This window comes from Martes martes (genome assembly GCF_963455335.1).
Source record: "Martes martes genome assembly, chromosome: 8".
Lineage (NCBI taxonomy): Eukaryota > Metazoa > Chordata > Mammalia > Carnivora > Mustelidae > Martes > Martes martes.
This window is the reverse complement of record NC_137895.1, coordinates 87,395,678-87,417,038: the sequence shown is the minus strand read 5'-3', so window position 1 is coordinate 87,417,038 and position 21,361 is coordinate 87,395,678. Positions and strand designations below refer to the sequence as shown.

The 21,361-nt window shown below is 53.0% G+C and overlaps 1 protein-coding gene across 1 annotated transcript; it reads left to right on the top strand.

Moving 5' to 3' along the window:
- Window positions 1–1,329: 1,329 nt before the first annotated feature.
- On the top strand, window positions 1,330–13,352 carry KRT82 (keratin 82). Its single transcript, XM_080812366.1, has 9 exons — window positions 1,330–1,780; window positions 3,472–3,680; window positions 6,046–6,106; window positions 6,772–6,867; window positions 7,220–7,384; window positions 9,285–9,410; window positions 10,921–11,141; window positions 11,388–11,419; window positions 11,923–13,352. The coding sequence occupies exons 1-9, from the start codon at window positions 1,376–1,378 to the stop codon at window positions 12,159–12,161; spliced, it is 1,554 nt and encodes a 517-aa protein (XP_080668492.1). The 5' UTR covers window positions 1,330–1,375; the 3' UTR covers window positions 12,162–13,352.
- Window positions 13,353–21,361: the final 8,009 nt, after the last annotated feature.

Here is a 21,361-nt window from a genome sequence, read left to right as displayed (position 1 = left end):
GGTGGAACGGAGAAGACATAATGCATATTGGCAGGAGACTCACATTCTCAGCCAGGCTTCTCTCCACCAGAGCGGCAGAGCATGGTGCCAACAGAAAGAATAGGACCAAACCCCAGCCTACCACGGATGCACTGTGTGGTTCGTGGTACTTACTTAATCACTCTGCTCCTTACATTCTCATCTATAAAACAGAAACTACATCATGGTGCCGTCAGGCAATTAAATGAGATCGTGGGTGTAGAGCTTGAGGTGGTCCCAGCACTCAGTAAACGCCCAATAAATATTGTTATTATTATTATTATTATTATTATTATTATTATTTTGGCTTAATTGTGACCTGGAAAAAAGCAGTATGGCAGGGAAAGACAGTCAGCGACAGCAGAAGTCTCATGGAAGAAACTGATGGAAAGGGAGAGGGAAGAGAATTAGGGGCAGAGGCACTTCAGGTATCTCCAAAGAGCTATGACCAGGGTGCTGGGGAGGAAGCTGGTGTCCTGCATCCGTCTGAGCAATTCCTGAGGGCAACAACGGTCCCTGGAAATGTCCTCAGGTTGGAGCAGGCTCTGTCTACCTCGGGGAGGCTGGGGATTGGGTGGGGACAAAAGGCAAAAGGCTAGTGACACAATAATGTCAACCTAATGGCTGACATCAGTGCATCTTTGAGGGGCCAAGGGGTCCTGGGGAAAGCATCTCTTCCTCCCCCTCCTCTTGAGTCCTCTGCAGGCATTTTTGGACTAAACGGGCCCCAGAGACAAGAGTCCGTGTCGGGAGCCCCAGAGGTACTGAGCCAGAGCCGGTTCCCACCTGGCCTGAGGAGGGGCAGGTCCCAACCTGCTTGTGGGGGCTTCTCCCACCTCAATATCCTCCCTCCCAGGGAGCTTCTAGAAATACCTAGGAGCCTATGGAGGGCCTTTGGATCTGCCGCATCTGCAGAAAAGCAGCTTTGGGGGAAAAGAGCATCCCCAAGCATAATTAATTTGGCCTCTAGTCTTGGGCAACTGGGGTGTGTAATTCATGCCTCTCTCCCCACCGCAAAATGGCATAAAGTCCTAAATCTCCCTTTCCTTGAGGCTGAGCCACCCAATATGCCAAACGTCTGTCTGGCTGGCCGCTTTCATTGCCCCCATAAATGAGGAAAGAGGACAGCAGCACTGCCCATTGGCTCCCACCCTTTGCTCTTTGCTACCCTAATTATCCACCTTGATACTTAGCCGCTGCCAATAGCCCAAGCTTATAAACCTGTTAATGGTGATTTGGGGTTTGACTCTGCCTGGCCCTACATCCCCAATGAGATAAAAGGTGGGGAAGCTGGGCTGGCTTGATAACTCGGGCCTCCCGCTGTCCCTGTCAGCCACCTCTCTGCGTCTCTCCCAACATGTCGTGTCGCTCCTTCCAGCTGGGCTCCCGATGCGGTGGTCGGAGCTTCAGCTCCTGCTCAGCTATCCTCCCCCGGATGGTTACCCACTATGCCGTGAGCAAGGGGCCATGCCGGTCCGGGGGTGGGGGGGCCCTCCGTGCCCTGGGCTGCCTGGGCTCCCGGAGCCTGTGCAACGTGGGCTTTGGGAGGCCCCGGGTGGCCTCCAGGTGTGGCCTGCCCGGCTTTGGGTACCGAGTGGGGGCCCCCTGTGGGTCCTCGCCCTGCATTGCCCCTGTCACCATCAATGAGAGCCTGCTGGTCCCGCTCGAGCTGGAGATTGACCCGGCTGTGCAAAGGGTGAAGAGGGACGAGAAGGAGCAGATTAAGTGCCTGAACAACCGCTTTGCATCCTTCATCAACAAGGTAACAGGGAGGAGCCATGCTTGGGGCTGGGGGACACAGAGAGCACTTTGCATCGGGGCCAAGGAGAGGCCAGCAGCTGAGAGGGCGCGGTGGATGATGCCCCCAAATCGTAGAAAGCTGCTTAGATCTGGCTCAGTGCTAGACATTTCCTCCTGCTCATTCTTTTTTTACTCTCTTGTCATCTCCCTTTGAATATTAACTGAGAAAATCACCAGGGCTGTGTGAGGTCAGACTATAAGAGGAACTTCCAAAGCAATGATAAATACTGAAAAGAAAAACCAATGAGGCAAAGGAGGCTTTGACAACAGAGTCGCCTTCTGAGGGCCTGAGCTGGGGTGAGAACCTTGGGTCTGGAGGCAGGGACGAGCACTGCAACCCCAGATTTGCCCCCGGAGGAGGCCTGGTATAAGGAGAAGGTAGAGCAGTCTGCACAGGGAGGACACAGTGACTGTCACCAAAACCACAGCTCCGAAAGGCTGCAGGGAAGGGTAGCGTGCAGCCTTTGAAAGGCACCGAACAAGCCAATTAGAAACCCAAGCAGCTGCCTTTGCATCTGTTTCCACACCCCAGGGAGGCACTTGGGATCAGGGGCTGAGCCAGTGTTTTTGCTGACCCCCGGCCATAGAGCAAAGAATCCTGAGTCAGAAGTCAGGAGACCTGGGCCCTGGTGTTGGCTCCAGTCCTGACTGCTCCCCTGAGGTCCTGTGCAAATGTCTCACTTCTCAGCCTCGGGGCTCTTGCTACCTGGTGGGGAAGGGGGCCTTGGTGGTGGGGAGTCAAAAGAGGTAAAATAGGTAAAAGGGCTTCAAAAAGAAACTCATTTCAGTAAATGGGAACTGTTCCACTTACAGTTTTATCTTTAAAGCTTGTTAAGTTCTGGGCTCTGACTTTCCGCAACAACACACCACCTTCATGAGGCTGGGAGCCGCCCGGTGATGCGGCCGTTGACCGGAAATAGGGCAACATTTCCCCCTCTGCAGATTTCTTTCAAGGATCGGACACTGGTTCCCTTTGCCTGTGGCTGAGGGGTGGCCATGATCGCTCATGAGCTTCTCCTCTTCTCGGTTCCTAAGTCACCAAAACGGAAAAGCCAGCCGGGAGCGCTCCATGTTCCCACGATGGGGATGTTTTTTGGACACAGCCTCACAGGGTGCATCAGAGTCATGGGAGAGAGCTTAGAGTCTCAGGACCACGCTTTTGATCTGACCTCCCCTGAGTGGCCCCGGGCTATGACCAGAGAAAGTCTGAACTCCCAGGCACCACGTCACCCACTTGCATTAATAGGAAGAATCCTGAAGAGTTTCCCATGAACAATACGAACCTTAGGAAGCTGAGTGAGGCTTGAAGGGACAGGATGTGTTGGCCGAGTTTGCAAGGCTCGTGGGAGGCCGACAGGTGGGACGGGGAGGGGGACCTGTCCCAGACCTCTCGGGACACTACTTCTCCCATGACAACGTGCGAACCTTAGGGGAGAAGTTGGGGGTCTTATAAAAGCTCCCCCAGGCAGGGGATTCATGGAGACAAATCCTCCCAGGCCAGTCTACGCAGGGAGCCTTATCTGAAAACTTTGGCACATTGGCGGCAATGTGTTGGGATTAAGAGCACCCACTGATTCCATTGGCCACCCAGCCCGTCACCTATTACGGTCCCTGGGCTCCCTGCTCTCGGTGACTCCCTGATCTGGATGGCAGGTGCGGTTCCTGGAGCAGAAGAACAAGCTGCTGGAGACCAAGTGGAACTTCATGCAGCAGCAAAGGTGCTGTCAGAGCAACATCGAGCCCATCTTCCAGGCCTACATCTCTGCCCTTCGGCGGCAGCTGGACTGCGTGGCAGGGGACCGGGCCAGGCTGGAGTCTGAGCTCTGCAGCCTCCAGGACGTGCTGGAAAGCTACAAGAAAAAGTGAGTGTGGCCTACCTTCAGCCCACAAGGGAGGCTGGAGCAAGCTCCATCAACAACCTGGGCCTCAGTTTCCCCACCTCTACAGTGGGAAGCCTCCAGCTTCGTCGATCAGGTAGCAGCAACAGTGTGGTGGGGTAACACAAGAGAGCAGCTGGGACACTGCCCATAGGGCACACGACAGAAGCTCTGAAATCGTGTATTGGTCTTCACCTCCCTTCCTGCCGCCCTCTCTCAATAAGGCCCTGTCCATGTCCCTGCAATACTAGCCCTTTCTCCTGCCATTCCCCACCCTCCAGGGCTCTGCTCGACCACCTGGTCTTCCATAGCTTCTAGCAATCCCCGTTCAGATCAGGAACCATATCTTATTCCCCAAACAGGCATCCAAACCTTCTTCCTTCCATGCTTTTCCTCCCACTGTCCCTTCCTCCTGATACGCCCCTCTTGGCACCTCCTGGGACCGCATCCAAGCTAACCTGGCCCAAGTTTTTCTCTCACTCCCCGATGCTCAGCTCCCGTACCCCAACCTCAGAGTCCACAGCTGGAAGCCATCCCCCTCCCCACGAGCAGGGCTCTACGTCCCCAGCACTTGTGGTTAAGGTCAGGTAGCCTGCTAGACTTGCCCTCTCCGAGGGAAGCTCCCAGCCTGCCTCCCAGGAGAAGGGAGCCAAAACAGATGTTAACTGGGAGCTTGCTGGCTATAGGTCTAGTGCCTATAAGAGGCTTGAGGCCAGGATACATTGCCTCACAGGTCCTAGGTGGGCATCTCTGGCCCAGGGCCCCATGGGAGCACATGTTGGTGGGTGTGGGTTGAGAAAGACACATTTCCACTGACAAGCAGCAGTACAAGTAGGCTCAGAGCCACAGTCCCTAAGGGATATGCATCAGTGGAATAGAGCCACATGGTGGTCACTCACACTGCAGGGGTCAGTCCTATGCTTTCCTGATACCAGACACTGTGCCAAGCTGGCTCCCGCCCTCCAAATCCCTGGTCCTGCACAGACCTCCACGCGCACCAGCCAAGAGCTACGATGGGGTACAGGGCAGAAGCGGAAAGGAATGCCAGGACAGTGAGGGCACAGATAGGGCCCAGGAAAGCTTCCTGGAGGAGGTACCATTTGCTCGGGGCCATGATGAAGTTTCATTCTAATTGGGCCTTACAAAAGGGGAGTCTAGAGTAGATCCCAGGAAAAGGGAAGGGATGGGAGCAGGGAACAGGAAGGGCCAGAGTATGCCAAGTGAGAGAGGACCACTCCAGCAGACCACAACAGGTGAGATGTGGTGAGGCCAGCCCTCTCGACCAGAGCAATGCCCTTCTTGGTGGGTAAACATACAAGGTGGGCAGAACACATGGTTTGCAGCTCATGATGAGGACTTTGGATTGGGCAAGTGGGGGTAGAAGGATGAGACTAAATACTGTTTTGATAGTAGCAGCCGATACTTATGAAGCCTGTGCTGCATGCCAGGGGCCCAGTGCTTGGCAGACGCTACCTGTGGCACGTGTTAGCTCACTGCAGCTACATGAGGCTGGACCGGTGTCATTCTCATTCTGTACACAATGAAACTGAGACACAGAAAAGTCCCCCACCCTGGACCCTTCCCCAAAGTCACAAGACTAGCACCGGCCTGAGCTGGGATTCCCGCCCAGGCAGAAGTCTCCAGCTCCCAGGGCCCATGCTGAGGCTGAGGTCTGCTGGAATAAGGAAGGATGGGCGTCAGGAAGCGCAGCGAGGCTATTAATGGATCAATGGCACTCATCAGACTGAGTCATCCCCGCCAGACTGAACCCCCTGGCCCTGATTCCATTGCCCAGAGGGACAGGGAGTGGGCGGGGAGCTCCCTCGAAGCCTAGAGGTGGCCGGGCTGTCTCTACGGCTCTGGCGAAGTGGGTAATTGCTACCTCAGCAAATAGAGGCCAGGCTCAGACCTCTCCTGGCGGGGAGGGCAAGAGGCAGGCTGAGGTTCCAGTGTCTACAGCCAAAACTGAGAACAACTCAGAGAAGGCAGCCAACTCTTTACCACCTCCCCAGAGGAAGCAACTGAATGACGTGGGCTTCCTTAGCAGCAACAAGGAAAGGAGGTGGCCTGGAGAAGGACTTCCCAGAAGATGATAATCACAGGAATGGGCTACACGGGAGTGGGGAGGGAGGTCAACACGCACAGTGGCTAATGAGAGGCTAGGATGACAATCGTCTGTCCTGAGTGGTCAGAGGAGCTACAGGTGTCCGATGATGATGAGGACTGGGTCTGGCGACTCCTTAGGGCGTTAAGTCACTGAGAGGCAGGATGTGCTCCCCAGGCTCCCTCCCTTGGGCCACTTCTGAACCCCCAGGCCAGACTAAAATATTTCTTCCTGCCCATCCTCTAGGTATGAAGAGGAGCTCTCCCTGCGGCCCTGTGCTGAGAATGAGTTTGTTGCCTTGAAGAAGGTGAGGGAGGGTGGCGCAGGGAGAGAGAAGGCCCCCCGAGTTGGCCCAGGTGGCCTCACTACACTCAGCCACTGACCGGGTCCAAACGTGTCTGCAGTCCATCCACCCCCGACAGGGCCTCTCTCCCATCAGAGTCCAGGGCCAACCTCACTGACCCTGGGAAACAGGAAAGCCAGCCTTCCCCCACTTCTTGCAGAAGGGCAGTGATTGACCTGGCCTCCACCTCCCAATGCATGCGGGCCTGACCCGGTTAGGGTTGTGTCTACACCTGCCCGAGAAGTTGGAGGTAGAGCTAATGCCAAACTGAAAACCAAACAAAAACTCTGACTCTGACACAAAAGAGGAAAACAATAACGATGTTTTCTCAGATAAACACCAAGGTGTTCTATGGCCCGTGCACCACACAGCGGGCTCTGAGGACCTGCACTTCAAAACCCACTCCAACAGATCCTTCCCCATCAGGGTGCCAGGCCCAGGCATGTGGTCCTGGGGTTGGGGCCCCTCCCCTCCATCCTTGGCTTTGTCACCTTTTCACTTCTTCATGCGCCTACACCTGGGTCCCTCAGCTGCCACCAGCTTGCCTGGGAGGTGACCCAATGGGAGGAGAGGGTGGCCTCACCTGTTCCCCTGGCCCCGGGTTATGGTTGTCCCTGCTCTGGCTGCAGGATGTGGACACAGCCTTCCTGATGAAGGCTGACCTAGAGACCAACGCGGAGGCTCTGGTCCAGGAGATCGACTTCCTGAAAGGCCTGTATGAGGAGGTACGTACGGCCCCACTGCCCACAGATGCTCGGTCAGGGGCCAGTTCCATGGGCACGATGGAGTGGGAGGGCTTCCACTGGCGGGTATGGTACGGGGCAAGCTGACTCAAAAATGAGCATGGGAAGAAATTCTCAGGCAGTGAGACGCCCAGAAGTCAGAGGGCCGAGACCTTGGCTCTTGAGTCTGTGTAACTAGAGGGGGGATGAAGAACAGGTTGGTGATGGAAGACTCAGGACAGCTATGCAAAGTCCTGTGCAAATCTGCTATGGGAAAGTCAGAGCTGTTTCCCTCCTCCACTCCTCCACTTTTGTCCTCAAAATGCTCACACATTCCCACGTGCTCCCCACCCAGGAGATCTGCCTGCTCCAGTCTCAGATCTCTGAGACCTCCGTCATCGTGAAGATGGACAACAGCCGGGAGCTGGACGTGGACGGCATCATTGCTGAGATCAAGGCCCAGTATGACGACATCGCCAGCCGCAGCAAAGCTGAAGCCGAGGCCTGGTACCAGAGCCGGGTGAGGACCTGGGCAGGGCCCAGCTGGGACCCCAGACCCGCCTCCCCTAGGGACGGAGTGAGATGATAACGAGGGCTGTGTCACACCACAATCACAGGGAACCTCGTAAACCCCGGGGTCCTGTTGTTTCGGCCAGGTCCCTGCAGAGCATGTGGGAGGGGACCCCACGGACAGCCCAAGCCTGTCATCAGGGTGTTGGGGCTTCCCACCTTTACCCACGCACAGACACTGGAAGTATTCCTTTAGGCTGCACTCGAGAAGCACTAATTGCCAATGACTGCAAAGAGGGCCCTGGGCTTCAAGGCCTGAGGGAAGCTAATGGTGCAGTGGGCACTAATGGCGGGGCAGGAGCGGTCATTAAGGCAGCCCCAGACTTAGGCAATTAGGGGCTTGCTGGGACAGAGATTGATACTCCCAAGGGCAATTTGATTTTGCAAATATTATCATCTCTGTCTCACCGGTCCTGTCTGCGAAAGGCACCATGCATTCATTCGCTCAGTCATTTATTCACCCAACAACTGTTTATTGAGCATCCATCACATTCCAAACACTGTTCTAGTTGCTGGATTCCAGCAGGAGACAGAATAGACAGCAAACCCTGCCTTCCAGTCACTTTCATTCTAGAGGCAGGGGAGGGGAGGGGCGGACGATACGCAAGGTATTGAATCAGTAAGCTTGGAGTACACTAGATGGTGATGTGTGCTTTGAAGAAAATCAATCAGCGTGAAGTGCAGGGAGTGTTGTGGGAATGATATTTTGAATAGGGTGGCCAGGGAAGGACGGTCTTATTGAAATGTGTGGCACCATGAGGGTAATACGAGTCACACCATCCCTGTGTTACAGAAACAGACTGCCGACAGATGATACGGGGGTTCTATGTTCCCATCAGGGACACAGGCTTCTTCTCGCTTCTTCTCGCTTTCTGTTCTGGTATCCTTAGAATTGCAGTAATCCTCATGGTTGCCTCATGTCCCAAGAAGGTTGCCTTATCACTGATCTCACATGTTCATTCCAGGCAAGAAGAACACAGGGCAAAAGAAACATGCCAACTGGGTCATCCCCCACTTTAAACAGCTTTCCTGGAAGTGTTACCCATAGATCTCATTAATGAAAAGGCCAATAAATATTCTCTTATCTGGGCTCACTGCCACCCCAAATAAAAGCAGAGTTCTGTTGGAAGACAAGAAGAGTGCGAATTGCTAAGGCAACTGCAGGCTTTGTCACAACAGCCAAACAACAAAAGAGCCAAAGAGAGTGATTTGCTTATCACTTGTTTTGCCTTCTCTATGTGGAAAATCTAAAGTTGGCTACTTGTTTTTAATCTATAGATGTAAATTGATAAAACGTTATTCAGAAATTGAATTTGGAGCTGCAAAGGTTTTTTAAAAATGTCAAGTCAAAGTAGGAAGCAGCATTGCATTTTGTTTTCTATTGTTTTGAAGGGGAATGTACGAAGGTACTCACCCTAGTGAGGTAGACTTGGTCTGTCCTCACTCCCAGATCTGTCCGGCATCCCAGACTGAGCACAGTAACCTCTTCTAAGATCTGGAGGGAACTCTAAAGGGGAGGGAGCCCTCCAGAGACCCTGGGGCTCTGGGCTTGGGAGAAAAAGATGAGCCACAGAACAGCTAAACAGAGAAAAGGAGAGCTTAGAGGAGCATTTAATAAGCCTGAAGGTTCAGGGCTGGGGAAGGAAATAAGAAGCAGCCCAGAAAAAGACCCCAAAATTGACAAGAAATGGAAAGGAGAGGGAGAGCAGAACAAACATAAGAACCCAGAGAGCCCTGAGCTAGGAAACCACTGGAGGAGAGACTCTGGACGGTGAGAACAGGGGTGGCGAGGCGCCGTGGTGCAGGTGCCTGTGCCCAGGGCTCTGACCTGCCTGTCCCGGTCCCGGCAGTATGAGGAGCTGCGGCTGACAGCTGGGAACCACTGTGACAACCTCCGCAACCGCAAGAATGAGATCCTGGAAATGAAAAAGCTGATCCAGAGGCTTCAGCAAGAAATTGAGAACATGAAAGCCCAGGTGAGGCCGGAAAGCCATGGTCCTGAGGCCCCATCACAGGCTCCCCCACCACTGGTCCTGGGGGGTGGGTCCATTCTCCCTGGGAGTGCTTGGAAGTGAGAATGAACTTGTGCCCCTTGCTTAGGAGGGAACAAACCCTTTGTAAAAAAGCTGACCGACAGCGGGAGCAGCCTAAGGAAACAGCAAGGTCCTGACAGATACTAGGTCACCTTTGGTCACAGATGAAATAGCAAAGGTACCCCCCTCGATGGGGCCACAGAAACGATGGTTGACATGGTTGACATGGTTCCTTCGAACCCAAAGACTCCAGTCCTGTGATCCTGAAATTCCAGACGACTCCCAGGAGTCCATAATGCAGACCCACTCTGTTCTCCCAGGCTGATGAAGACCAGCCAGACGCTTCCAATCTATTAGCCCCAAAGAAATCACTCAAACCTCCTTGAGGTGTTACAGACAGAAGTTGGTCCGACATCTCGGGAAGAACCAGATGTCCCAACCCTAGGTTGAAAGGTTCAGCAGCTTTGAATCTGGCATGGCCCCATGACTGTGAAGGAAATCTCCCTCCTCCTATGTGTTCCCATGAGTGTCACCTTCCTCCCACACTCACAAAGCTGCCCAGCCAGGCAATTTTGCCACCCCAGCTGGTGTCCTACGGTTCAGCTCAACTCAGACACTATCTACCTGGAGAGTGGGTCAGATCCCACAGAGTAAGGGTCCCCCCTCACTGCCCCTACTTCACATGCCGACTGCAAGTCCAGGTTGTGACCCCTCAGCTGTACATCGGAGGTTCCCGTGATCCCCTCTTCAGGTTCGATTAATTCACTAGAATGGCTCGCGGAACTCAGGAAACAGCTTACTTACTGTTTAGCAGTTTGTTATAAAAGGCAATGATAAAGAACACAGATGAACACCCAGTTGGAAGAGGCGCACAGGGCAGGGTAGGTGGGAAGGACATGGAGTTTCTATGCCACGCTCTGGGCATGTGAGTGTCCCACCACCTCTGCGTGCTCACCAACCTGAAAGCCGTGCAAACCCCAGACTTTGGGGATTTTATAGAGACCTCCTCTCCTGGGCATGATCAATGATTAAGTCCATTTCCAGCCCCTCCCTTCTCTCCAGGAATAGGGGGTGGGGCTGAAAACCCCAAGCTTCTGGTCATGACTTGGTCCTTCTGGCGAGCAGGCCTCATCTAGGAGCCATCGGAGACTCAGCCAGAGTCGCCTCATTAGAACAAAAGACACTGCTACCATCCAGGACTCCCAGGGGATCGGAGAACTCTGTGTCAGAACCCAAGGTCAAAGACCAAATATGAAATCAAAGGATGCTCCTAACGCCTTTTATCACTTAGGAAATTACAAGGATTTGGGAGTTCTGTGCCAGAAACTGGGGGCAGAGACCAATAATTGTATTTTTTATCATCTCACAATGACCATGGTCTCCCTGCTCTTCTGAGAGTCAGCCTGGGGCTCCTGGGGACCCCAGTAACGCCTTGCTGTGCCCTCTCCCCCAGCGCTGCAAGCTGGAGGCCGCCGTGACCCAGGCGGAGCAGCAGGGCGAGGCGGCCCTCAGTGACGCCAAGTGCAAGCTGGTAGGGCTGGAGGAGGCCCTGCAGAAGGCCAAGCAGGACATGGCCTGCCTGCTCAAGGAGTACCAGGAGGTGATGAACTCCAAGCTGGGCCTGGACATCGAGATCGCCACCTACAGGCGGCTGCTGGAGGGCGAGGAGCACAGGTGGGTCAGGGCCATCCATGCTCCAAGGGTACGTTCTCCTGCCTCTGGTGGCCTTTGGTCACTGCTGAGGCTGTGCTGCGACGGCCCATCCCGCAGTCAAGGAAAGTCCCAAACAGCCCAGAATCCACGGGCCCTCCTGAACACAGCGGTGGGGGAGTGGCCTGGGCAGGAGAAGGGGCGCCCCGCGTTTATCGGGCTTGTTCTCTCTGATGCAGTTACCCTGTGTCGTCTTTCCTCTTCCTCCAGGTTGTGCGAAGGCATCGGGCCCGTGAATATCTGTGAGTAGTTGTGTATTCTCCTGGGGCTCTGGGGTCGTGGGGACTGATCCACCTGACAAGGACAGACCACAGCACCCTGGCCCAGACTTCAGCATGTTTTCCCCACCCCAAGGAGGAGCTGTGTCTGCCAGGCGCTCCCGGTCAGATGGAGGGGAAGTCAGAATTATGTGAGGAGCAGAGAAGCAACAGGGCCTCAGGGCTGTGGGGCCCCGGAAGCTGCAGGGAACCCTCATGACAAGAGGCTGCCTTTCTGGAGAAAGCAGTTTCTAAGCAGGTTCAGACAAGTAGAAACTGAGGGCATGAAGCAGAAGCCAAGGCTGTGGGGAAAGAGGAGAGCTTCTAAGCACTTTTTGTGGCTAGCGTGGGAAGCGGGTGGCTGGAATGGGGGTGTGCTTGTCGGTGAGCGGCAGCAGGTGGGGACACGGCCTGGCTGAGAGGTTTCAGGGCCATGCCCTTCCAGCCACACAGTAAGGGACCCTGAGCCTCGCTCCCTGTTCCCACAGCCGTGAGCAGCTCCAAAGGCGCGGTCCTCTACGAGCCCTGTGTGGTCAGCACCCCTGTGCTGAGGACCGAGTACTGCCCGGGAGGCACCAGTGTCCTCAAGACCAGCGGGGCCTGCAGCGTCGTGGGCACTGGTGAAGTCTACGTCCCCTGTGAGCCCCAGGGGCTGCTGAGCTGTGTGAGCACGCGGGGTTCCTGCGTGAAGCTAGGGGCCGGGAGCAGCTCCTCCCACAAGTGTTAGCACGGTCCAGTCCCCGAGGCGGGAAACCCAGGGACAGGGCGCCAGCACCCCCCACCCCCAGCCTAGATGTTGTCCCCTGACCAGGGCTGAAGACAAGGATATTCCCAAACCCCACTTTCCTGTATTGACCAAAGCTTTCCCTCAGGTTTTTCCCTGAGAGTCACCCCTCAGGCCTCTCCAAGGGTCACCTTTTACTTAACCGTGTGCGGACCCCGAGCTAGGCCCTCGGTGGGGAACACATCAAAGTTCCGCTCTGTGGATTATCCCCTGAAAGTTTTCCCACAAAGCCAGGCTCCCACCCTCAACCCCTGAAGTTCCCCACCTCTCTTACGTCTGGCTCTCAATGCACCTAAGAAAAATGAACTTCTTTTAACATCCGGCTAACGCATGCACTATTGCAATGATCAAAAAGAGGTGCCCCAAAATCCCATGCTGATTTCCAAAGCCAAGGGCCAGCATTTCAGAATCACTTGAGATCTGTTAAAGGTCCTCTTGGTTGGCACGCAGAATCAAGAGGTGGTCTTTGGGAAGTAGATTCACCAGCTCGGGTGCTGAGCTCACACTATGAAAATACTTCTTTTTTCCTGAGCCCCATTGATGGGGAAATGCCAAAACAAAGGCAAAGGGACTTGGAATACTTCCTGGATGGAGAGACAGTCACAAGTTGACATCACCTGCTCAGTGGAACCAAGCTCCTCCCCCACCCTCTGTACATAGCCCTCCCCGCCCCCTCCTCGCCCTGGTCCTGCTCCCCCTCCTTTTAGGTCCTCTTGCTTTGGGTCTGATGTGAACATGTTTTCCCAGCTACAGTGATGTGGGGCTGCCCCAAACTGGGAGGCTTTGGCTCAGGGGTTGCAGGGAAGGATGTGTGGTGCTGACCCTATCTCCCCAGAGGCCCCTCGTGCAACCTCCTGCAGAAAGCCCCCCCCACCCCACCCAGGGAGCCACCATCTCTGCCATAAGCCTCTGGGCTTGTCTGTTCCCAATAAACTGACCATTCACACGCTGAAGGAGTCAAGATTATTCACTCGGCTCCGTAGGGTACAAGAAGGCTAGAGGGGAACCAATGAGCAGTCTTTGGGAGCTGGGAGCTGGGCGGGCTGGGGAGTGGAAATGAAGGTTATCATCCACATGGAAAAGCTACATATGAATGATTTGCAAACAGCCTATGGAATAAATGTGGATCCATACAAATTGCATTTAAAACCTGCATGCCACACCCCGATAGACGGCAAGTCACCCGCCATGTTAAAGACCATGGTCTTATATGCATGGGTCTCCTCACCACATGGTCCCCTGAACATGTCCCAGACAAATCCCGTGGGGCCCCTATCATGTCAGTACTTAGCAGCCTCCAAGCCCCATGTTCTGCCTCCCCGTCCTGGACCAGTCTCGGGGCAGGTCAGGTGCAGGGGAAAGCTGTGCAGACAGGGAGGAGAACTTTCTAGTCCCCTGTCCCTCTTAGGGAGCCCCGAGGCCAGGAGATGAGCCTTGGTAGTAGCAGTTCTGCCCCAAATCCTTCCTGTTGCCTCACTGATCCCCTAGAACACTTCCTCCACCACAACCCCCCCTTGTGGCTCCTGAGTGTTGGGGTACAGCTTCCCTCCCCTCACAGTCCCATGCAGAGCATTTATTCTGTGCCAACCCCTGCATTAGAAGCTGGTGATACAGAGGTGACTAATAACCTCTCTTAACCCCAGAGGGACTTTTGGCCGCCCAGAGGAGTCATAGATAATGAGAGGTAGAGAATATGGGAGCAACCAGAAAAGGCACCTAATGATTATGCCCGGAAAGGGGGTCAGAGCGAGGTTCACAGAGAAGGTTGTAAGGATAGCATCTGGGCAGAAGTCGAGGGCAGTATAAACTAAAAGGGAGCCATTTATTCACATTTTCATTCATTTACTATATATTTATCAAGCACCTGGCATGGGTCCAGCCACCCAGAGGCTAGGGACGGTGACGAACGAGACAGCTCCAGTCAAGGCAGTGTTACTCAGACATAGGACCTAGAGCCCACGGTAAGGAGTGTGAAACAGTGCAGCCACTTTGGAAAACATTCTGCCGGTTCCTCAAAACGTTAAACAGAGAGCTGCCATAGGACCTAGCCCTTCCACTGCTAGGTATACAGCCAGGAGAAATGAAAACATGCGTCCACACAAAAACCTGTATGTGAATGCTCAGAGCAGTGTCATACACAACAGCCAGAAGGTGGAGACCACCCCATTGTCCCTCAGTGGATGAATGGATAATCATAATGTCATAGAGCCCCACGATGGACTATTACTCGGTCATGAAAAGGAATGAAGGGCTCATATATGGTATCACATGGGTGATCCTTGAGAACACGTGGTAAGTAAGAGAAGCCAGACACTAAGGTCACATATTCTATGATTCCATTCCTATGAAATCCCGGAATAGGGAAATCCCTAGAGGCAGAAAGCAAATTAGTGGTTGCTTAGTGCTGGAGGGAGATGACGGGATGGGGGTGGGTGGCAGTAAAAGTTTCCATTTGAATTGGTGAAAACATTCTAAACTTGATGATGGTGATGGTCACCTATGTCCAAGCATATATAAGAACCACCAAACTGTAGATTTTACTTTACCTTTTTAAAAATATTTTATTTATTTATTTGAGAGAGAATGGAGGAGAGAGAGAGGGTATGGAGAGGGTCAGAGGGAGAAGCAGACTCCCTGCTGAGCAGGAAGCCCAATGTGGGACTCGATCCTGGGACTACAGGATCATGACCTGAGCTAAAGGCAGTTGCTTAACCAACTGAGCCACCCAGGTGCCCCCGAACTGTACATTTTAAATCAGCAAATTATATGGGTGCCTGAGTGGCTCAGTTGATTAAGCATCTGAGTTGGTTGCAGCTCAGGCCATGATCTCAGGGTCGTGGGTGGAGACCGGAGGCCGATTCTGTCCTCAGCAGGGAATCTGCTTGAGATTCTTTCCCCCTCTGTTTCTCCCCCACCCCCACCCCCACCCCACGCTGGCACGCTTGCTCTCTTTCTAAAATAAAGAAGTAATTTTTTATTCTTTTTAAGAATAAAAATAAAAAATAATGACCAAATTATACAGCATGTGAATTCTATCTCAACCAAGCTGTTTGTTTGCTTGTTTGTTTGTTTTTTAAATGGGGCCCTGGCCCCAATCCATACCTCACAGGGCTTACAGACCTACAATGGGGAATGACTGACGGGAAGATTGCTGTGAAGGGGGTTATAACTGAGGGTCCCACCTAGTGCCGGGCTTCGGGAAGGTCCCCAGGAGGAGGGGCAGGCCTACTGGGCCGGGAAGGGCAGCAGGACTCAGGGGAACAAAGCCTGCTGGGGGTTCCAGGCTGAGGAAACAGCAACCGTGAGCAAGACCGCACTGTGGCCCCGCCCGTGAGAGTCTGGAGTCCAGGCCTGCACAACCACACAGAGGGAAGGAGGGGGCAGGAGAGCAGGGCTTCCCAGCTTCAGTTCCCACAGCAGCCCTGTCACTCTGGACCTGGTCCTAGAGTCAGCTAAGCTCCTTGCTGGTGAATATGCAAAGCTCTGAAACTGACAAGAATGCTCTGGCCTGGAGTCAGCAGAAACAGAGATTCTAAGAGACCGCCCACCTCTAGCCCATAGAGGGCTACCTGAGGCCCAGGAAATAGGCCACTGGATTAAATAAGGAAAGAGAGGGGAGATTCGCGACCCTCACTGAGAGGTGGGCTCGGGCTTGGTGACCAGAGGAGGCTGTCTGAACATTTCACTAAGCAAAACTCACCCCCAGTAGTGGAGGGACCCAAGCTTGGTCCTGGACGTGAGCTCAGAGGCCTGGGCAACATCCAACACTGGGGGAGTCCCCTTCAGTGCTGTGCAACAGCGCCCCATTCTCCCTTCCTCCTCACTAGAAGCTGAATCTAGGCAGATGGGACAAAAGTGCCTCCTAGTGGTGGCCTGGTGGCACATTCTATTCACCTAGGCAAACCTCTCGGAGCTACCATGGGGGCCAGCCCCCTGTGGGGTGCAAGGCGCTAGGTAGGATCCAGAGAGGACCGACTTGGCCCCATGACCTCAGGAAGGAAGTCAGAGCTTCACCTGCATTCCAATAGGCTTCAGGAGTCCAAATTCTGGCCTCCTCCAGGACACCACTGTTGGGACAAGAGGGACACAGCCCCAAGAGGCCTGGGGAGGATGGAAGCACCCAGAATGGAGCTCCTCATTTCTGCGTCTGTCTCTCCAGAATATCTTCCATTTCCTTGTCCCTCTTCTCACCTGGGGCCTCTCTTCTTCCCATAAGGCCCTTCCTGGCCCCACTGCCCCCTCCCTCCGGGACCCTCTGCCTCCACCCCTAAGAGGCCCTTGTCCTGCCAGAACCCCTTCCTCATCCCAGCCCCCTCGGTGGCCCCAGGTGCACCCACCACTGCCACTCTCCAGCCAGGGCTTGTGCTGGGGGCAATGGCTTCAGAAGAGGCACTGTGACCGGAGGAGGGGAAACAGGATCACGGTGTCTGATGGAAGGGGGACAGCTGGGCCCCGGCCACGCCAACAACTAAATGCAATGCCAGGCATACAGCAGCACCTGGCAAGGGTGTGGAAGCAACCTGACCTGTGCACCTTGGAGGACCATCATTTTCACTCTGGACAGGTGACAGCTGCGTGGGCCAGGTGAGAAAACTGAATTACACCTGAAAAAACACTCATCCTGCCTGGAAGAGTGGGGATCCCTGAACAAGAGGGGATGCTCTATTTCTCCTGGGGAGGTGTTTAGCTTCCATCTAAGTGTCATTAGTCTGAGAGGGCAGAGGGGTGGAGGCCCTAGACAGGAGTGGGCTCAGACTCTCCCCACCATCCCCCTCCTTCTGCTGGGGGACTCCTGAGCTTCCTGTCTTACAGCGGCAGGTCTCAGCATGAACACCTCCCAGTGAGTGTCTCCTTCCAGCACAGACTTGTCTCCAGGCAAAACGGAAACACTCTGAAGACGGCGGCTTTTAGCAAAGCCTCTCAGCACCCGGGATTCCCCCGTCTCCCTCCTCCCCTCCCACGCACAGACACGCACGCATACACACACAGTCCTGTGTGCCCAAGGTTCCCAGACCCTGCTTAGCCACCCAGGACCTGGCCTGTTCCTACCCTTCCACGTCAGCAGTTCCGCCCCTCACCCCACACTGCACAGATAGCATCTCGGGGAGCCCAGCCCCCAGATGTCCGGATTCCATCCAGCCTGACCCACAGCAGGAAGAAGAAACTGTCAGGGCAGCCAAAACTCCAGTCAGCCCAGAGTTTCCAGGCAACCCCTCCCCTCTCCCTATGGGCCAGCCCCGGGAAAAAAATGGCTGAGGCTTGTGATATGCATCGTCTGGCGAAATGATGCCTCAGAACTAGAAACTGCTGATGGTGAGAGTTCATCCCAGAACGGGAGTTATGCTTGACTGGTCCTGACTGCCCTGCCTGGTCAGTCAGGCCCCAGGGAAGCAGGGACTTGGGACAGCCCCAGAGCCACTGGTTGCTGATGAAAGCACCGCCGGGGCGTGGGAGGAGGCGGGTGCTGAACAGGAACCCAGCCGCCTGCCTAGAAGGGAAAGGAGGCTTGTGCAAAAGAGAGGGGAGGGGCAGGAGAGTGGGGGGAATGGATGGCCGTAGCCGCACCATCTGCCACAGCGGCACCCCAGACACTTTCACACTTATCCCTACGATACTGTGAAGGAGAAGCCGGTGTCAGTCCATCTTACAGATATGGAAACTGAGGCTTACACAGGTTAAGGGATGTCCCCAGGTCATCAGTACCCATGGAGAGGCATGCTTGCTAACTCCCACTGTTCAGAATGGCCGGTGCACAGTGATAATAAAAAGCAGACTGACTTTTAGTCAGTCGTATTATCATTTTAAGTTCTCGGCAGACAAGCACCCGGAACAGAGCCCTGTTCCCATCCTGTCCCTGGTGCACCACCATCCAAGGTCACTCTGCTAGCAGGTGGCAAAACTGGGACTGAACCCAGGTCCATCTGACTCAAGGGCCATGTCAAGTCTCTGTCGTTGGCCTGGCACCCTCGGTGTTCTGGATGCCTCTCCTTCCCCTTTCATCTCCCCAAGGATCTGCCAGTCGCCTTCCCAGTCTCCTGGATCCCCTTGCCTGGCCCTTTCCTCCAGACAGCCAGACTCACAGCACAAGAGGCCAGGCCTGAAGGGCAAACTGTGCTGGCTTCCCGGTGAGCACTTGGGTTTCTGCACCACTAGCATCTTCGGGGCCATGCCTGTCCATTTTGGAGCCTGGAGCCTCCTCCTCGTGACCTACCTCCAAAAGCAAACGCTCGAATTCCTCTTCTTTTCACTTCCTGCTCCTTTCTCCCCCCTTCTCCTCCTGCTTTGCATCTATGAGGTGTATTGCATTCTACAGAACAAGCTAGCATTCCCTCCACACGTCCTGCTCTACCAAGCACTGGGGGCACAGAGAACAAAAGACACCAATTGTCTGCACCCTGGAGCTCATATCCCAGCCTGGGAAGATAGAAGACAAGCGAGCAAATCCACATAGGAGAGGACCACTAATGGTGACAACTACTAGGGGAGAAGGGAGAGGGAGGATGGTGCAGGGAGGTTTAAATAGGGGGTGACCTATAAGTGAAGACCTGGAAGAATTGAGGGACCCGGCCATGTAGCTATTTGAGGAAAAGAAGTTTCTGGCAGAAAAAAGAGCAAATGGGAAAGTGTCTGAGGCAGGAGTTTTCCTGCCTATTTGACAGACAACCAGGAGGTCAGGGTGACTAGAGCCTGTTAGGATGGATAGAGGGAAATAAGGTTAGTGAACATGGGAGAGCAGGCTGTGGAGGGTCCTGGATGCCACTTACTCTGAGTGGGATGGGAAACCGTAAGAGCCTAGAAATGACATGATGGAACGTGTTGTTAAAGGACCACTCTGCACTGTTAAGAAAAGACTGAAGGGGAAAAGGGACACTGCCTGGAGGACACACCAATGGACCCTGTGAGAAGTGATGGGCTTGCACAACATGGCAACAGTGGGGTGGTGAATGGGAGTAGGAGCCCACATACATTCTGAAGGGGGGACTTGCCAATGGATTGAATGGATCCATCCAATGAACTGAAAAAAAACAAAGGAACCAAGGATGACTCTGAGATTTTTGGCCTGAGCTACTATAGGGATAGTGAGCCTGGCAAGAGGAATATATTTAGCAGGAACAATTAGGAAAACAGTTTCAGATACATTAAGGTTGAGATGCCTATTTGATACCCAAATAAAGATGTCAATTAAAATATACATGTGGATAACAGAAGGGATGTTCACCAGAGTGCTATGCCTTGGCAGTCATCACTGTGGATAGACAGTATTTGAAGACATGAGATTGTGTGATGTCACCAAGGGAATGAGTGAAGATAAAGAAGTGAACAGGTATAAAGACTGGGCCCAAGGATGCTGCAGTGGTTGGGGATATGAGGAGAAACTGGCTAAGAAAACCCAAAAGCACCTGCCAGTAATATGGCACGAAAATCAGGAGAGCATGGAGTCTGGAAACCAAAAGAAGAAAGCGTTTCAAGGAAAGGGGAATGATTGACTATGTCAAGCACTGCTGAGAAGCTAAGTGAGGGCTGAGGACAAACCACTGCAGTTAACAACGTGGAGATCACCAGCGATCTTCATAAGAAGGATTCTCCATTGTTACTTTCCTGCTCTCTTTAGTCAGACACCTGACAGCTGGGTCTACGGAAAATAGCTGTAAACTAGGAACAGAGGGAAACATCCTCTTGATAAAGAACCTCAACAAAGAACCCACAACTAACACCCTACTTAATGGTGAAAAACTTGAAACTTTCCCACTAAAATTAAAAATAAGGCCAAGAATTCTGCTCTCCCCACTGTTTTTAACATCATCCTGGAAGTCCCAGCTAATGCAGTAAGACAAAAGGAAATAAACGCTGTAGAGACTGGAAAGGAAGAAAAGAGTAAATACCTGAGCCCGATAGCTCAGGTCAAAAGCACACACCCCCTCCCTTCCAAGTAGCATCCTAAGCATCCCAAAGGATCCCAAGCATCTAGTCAAGTACAAGTTCCACCAGGCACAGGACAAATAGGATGAACCATGTCACGCACTGGAATAGAAAAGGCAAACACCTGTCTCGGGGTCCTGAAGTATCTGCCATATTGAAAACAATGATAATATCCAGTTGCTTAAACTTTTCCTTTTCTATCCAGATGCTTATTGCTTTCTCTCTCATCCAAGTACTAACCAGGCCCAACCTTAAGATAGATGCGTTCAGGGTGGTATGGCCATAGACCAGATGCTCATTGCTTTGCATCTGTCTATCCTAATCAAGGATTCATCAGTAATGCAAGAAACCTGCACAAAAGCCTATAGATCAGCCCTGATATGTGTCTTGGGGATTCAAAATCATTTGGTTAACTTTCCACACAGTACACGGTCAAACCATTGGCAAGCTTTGGCCTTAAATTACACCCCGGAAGTATTGACCAGAGGAAGTCCTTAAGATAAATCTTCCTCTAGCTTAGAGACTGTCTTATTATCTCCATACCCTCAGCACCAACCACACTGCCTCGGACAGAGTAGGCAACTGATAATTGTTGAATGAAGTAATGAATTCATGAGTTAATCTCTTCTGAGTGTCTCAAATCAAACATGTGTCTATACTAACCCAAACGAGCTTTACCGAAGATTTGACTGTTAGGTTAACAGCCAAACCAGAGCAGAGAAGACGGATAAGACAGTACAGAAGGTTTTTGGACTACTTAATCCATCTACAGAGATGCAATAAACCTTATTCTTGCCATATCGTTTCTTATTCAGAGCTGTGCAGAACCGGACCCTTCTGCACATGCGCCTCACGCCCCCATCTGTTTAGGGGCTTATAGCTGTATGGAATCACCTCTTTTGAGCCTCTTGCTAGAGGTGTTATGTTCCTAACTTTCTGGTGGTTAGCCACACTTGTAGTGAAAAAGTCTATTGGATTTATGACCAAAGCAAATTTATGTCCCCATAATGGCAATTGTGGTGGACTTGTGGGGAAAAAATAGGACCATAATGTTTATGTGTTTATGTGTTTTTAATGTTTATAGGTTTGATGTTATAGCCCTGATCCTGAGGATAATAGGTGTGTCTGAGATTAGCTCATTATTAACAAAGTTACAGGCATGAAGAGTTTCTGCTAACTACCCAAGCTCATAAATGCATCCAAATGGATCTTCTGCGTTTTTA